At 33.9% G+C, this 2,388-nt stretch overlaps 1 protein-coding gene across 1 annotated transcript; it reads right to left on the reverse strand.

The window, feature by feature from the left end:
- Positions 1–1,242: 1,242 nt before the first annotated feature.
- Positions 1,243–2,060, reverse strand: LOC149531331 (brassinosteroid-responsive RING protein 1-like). The gene has a single exon (XM_089810030.1). The coding sequence runs from the start codon at positions 1,940–1,942 to the stop codon at positions 1,505–1,507; it is 438 nt and encodes a 145-aa protein (XP_089666156.1). The 5' UTR covers positions 1,943–2,060; the 3' UTR covers positions 1,243–1,504.
- Between the last annotated feature and the right edge of the window lie 328 nt (positions 2,061–2,388).

The raw sequence follows: 2,388 nt of genomic DNA on the forward strand, positions 1-2,388 counted from the left end.
TTTCTTATATAAATGTTGAAACATAAAGATTAATTTATATATTTTTAATCAATAATACATTTTGGAGAAATTATTAAACATTATTATATTACTAATACTTATCCACACATTACTATTGGCAAGAACTAGACACTTTGTGTCCTTGTTTAAAGGAGCCACCCCTACATAATATCAATGTTGTAAAGTAAATAAGAAGGATGTTCCCATTCAACAATGAAAATGAAACAAAAATACTCAAAATGGAACTATAGATATAATACATATCTTTCAAGATCAATTGAGAAAGCCATCTGAATCAAATGCGACTATCCTCTCTACAAATTGCACCATTGACTAAATTTCAAAAAAATGAAAACACAATGATTTTTAAAAAAAATTTCAACATTTGATCTTCATGATCTGTATATTTTGTTATAAAAAAAACATTTTTTTGAAAAAATTTCAATATTTTCGTGAATCTGAAAAAGAATTATGTTTGACCTTTTTTTTATTTTTTCGTCTTTCGTACATTTTATCTAGAGATTAACCAGCATAGACAAATCCACTTCCAATATTTTATTCTATAGTTTCACAAACAAAGATTTGTTGTGGAGTAAGAGGCGCGTCCTGCCATGATCTCAACCGTGGGACCTCATTCTATATGCTTTTTAATATTCAATAATTTAACGAACTAGATAGAAGCATTTAAAATCATGTGATGTGTATCTAGATGCTTTTGGGGACTCCAAAGGACGTATTTATATACGTGAAATATGCCTTCACCAAACCACAAAATTAAGTGTGGTAAATATTTTTCTAGTTGATCCACTTGCAATTTTTGTTTGAAACAAGCTCTGGCAATGTATTTAACGTCATCGCTGACCAGTGATAAACTTGGTGAAGACTAGATATTCAAGTCGGTACGTAGCATTGATTTCTTGCTTCTATCCATTTCAAAAGAAGAATAGGTAGTTGTGGGAAAATATGTGCCCCTCTTCGGCCGTCCACACAAAAGGAAGAAGAATGATATCGTCATCTTCAATTTTACAAACACCCCGTTACCAATTTTCAGAATTTTATATTACAATGGTTAAAGTTTTCACAATCAATAAGAGCAATAGATTTTGTTCTGAAGATTCGGTTCAATCAAATTTATTTAATCTTCATTTAGTAAAGTGAAGCGCAACTCAAAACAGAAATCAAACAAACAAAATATAGACAATAAACAATATTTTCGTTCAGAGCAAACGAATTTTCCAGATAGGTAGAAATCCAGCACAATAATATTCTTCATTATCTTATAAAATTCCTGTCCATGAATAGAATAAGGAATCCACTTATTCAAACCTCTGGCATGTACAAATGTCGATAGCCACTTCCGAAATGATCTTGCAAGGTTACATAAGTAGATCATGTATAATATCATACAAATAAATCTATAATGGGTAAAACTAATAAAACTCAGAGCTTTCAAAATCATGCAGAGTTGATCTTCTGCCATAGATTTCAAAACCCTCCATTTCCGTCAAACACTTTGAGTAGGTGGAAGCAGAGCACTTCTGCAAACAGGGCAGGCATCCTGATGGTGATCAATCCACTTATCCAAACAATTTCTATGAAATACATGGCAGCAATTGTACAGATCTCGGATTTCTTCATCTTCTTGGAAAGAACTCAAGCATATCGGGCACACAAGATCCCCCTCAATCTCAATCAGTTTCTCTTGAAAATTTCGGAATGTAATAACAGGCAATCTACATTTAATCATCTCACCTTCAGATGTAGAGGGAATGAGAGATGAGATTTCTTGCCCCAAATTGGTCTCCTCGTGTTGTGGGGGATCGCTGAGGCCAAGATCGGAAAGAAGCCAGCAGATTCCGTTGTTTACAGAAGCCATGGCTGACGCAGAGTAGAGAAGCACTTTGGGTATCACGATGCAACGGCAACCTACAGGATATCCCATGGCCAAATTACCTTCAAGGAACAATGCAAAACTGGGAGATGCGTATTTCCTCCAAAAAAACCAAATACAAATTGCATGTGCGGTTATGAATGAATAAGGGTTATATATCAGATGAAGGTTCCTCTGGCTAAGGTGCGGAGTCGCTTTTTATTTATTATAAATGTTCACAATGAACTTTTTCAGACGGGTTGCCGTATAGAACAAAGCATGATGTAGTGTTTGTACACTTGCAATAAAGAAAGTAGGTTTCGACTATAATGGATACTCGGTTGTTCTAACTATTATTTATTTAGATTTTTTTTTTGGGAAAATGTTTGTAACCTGTAATATATTGAGTAAACAAGGGCTCTCGGGGAGCGCAGTCCCTACCTTTGCCCGTGGCTATACAGCTACGAAAATGCACTTTCTTTAGATTGCTTTTTCTAACTTTTAAAAAAATTAATTAA

The sequence above is a fragment of the Cupressus sempervirens genome, chromosome 11 (assembly GCF_028749045.1).
Source record: "Cupressus sempervirens isolate cs-2001-9-10 chromosome 11, ASM2874904v1, whole genome shotgun sequence".
Lineage (NCBI taxonomy): Eukaryota > Viridiplantae > Streptophyta > Pinopsida > Cupressales > Cupressaceae > Cupressus > Cupressus sempervirens.

Excerpts from the sequence above, each read along its gene's own strand:
- LOC149531331 (XM_089810030.1), bottom strand. The coding sequence starts at position 1,942 with ATGGGATATCCTGTAGGTTGCCGTTGCATCGTGATACCCAAAGTGCTT.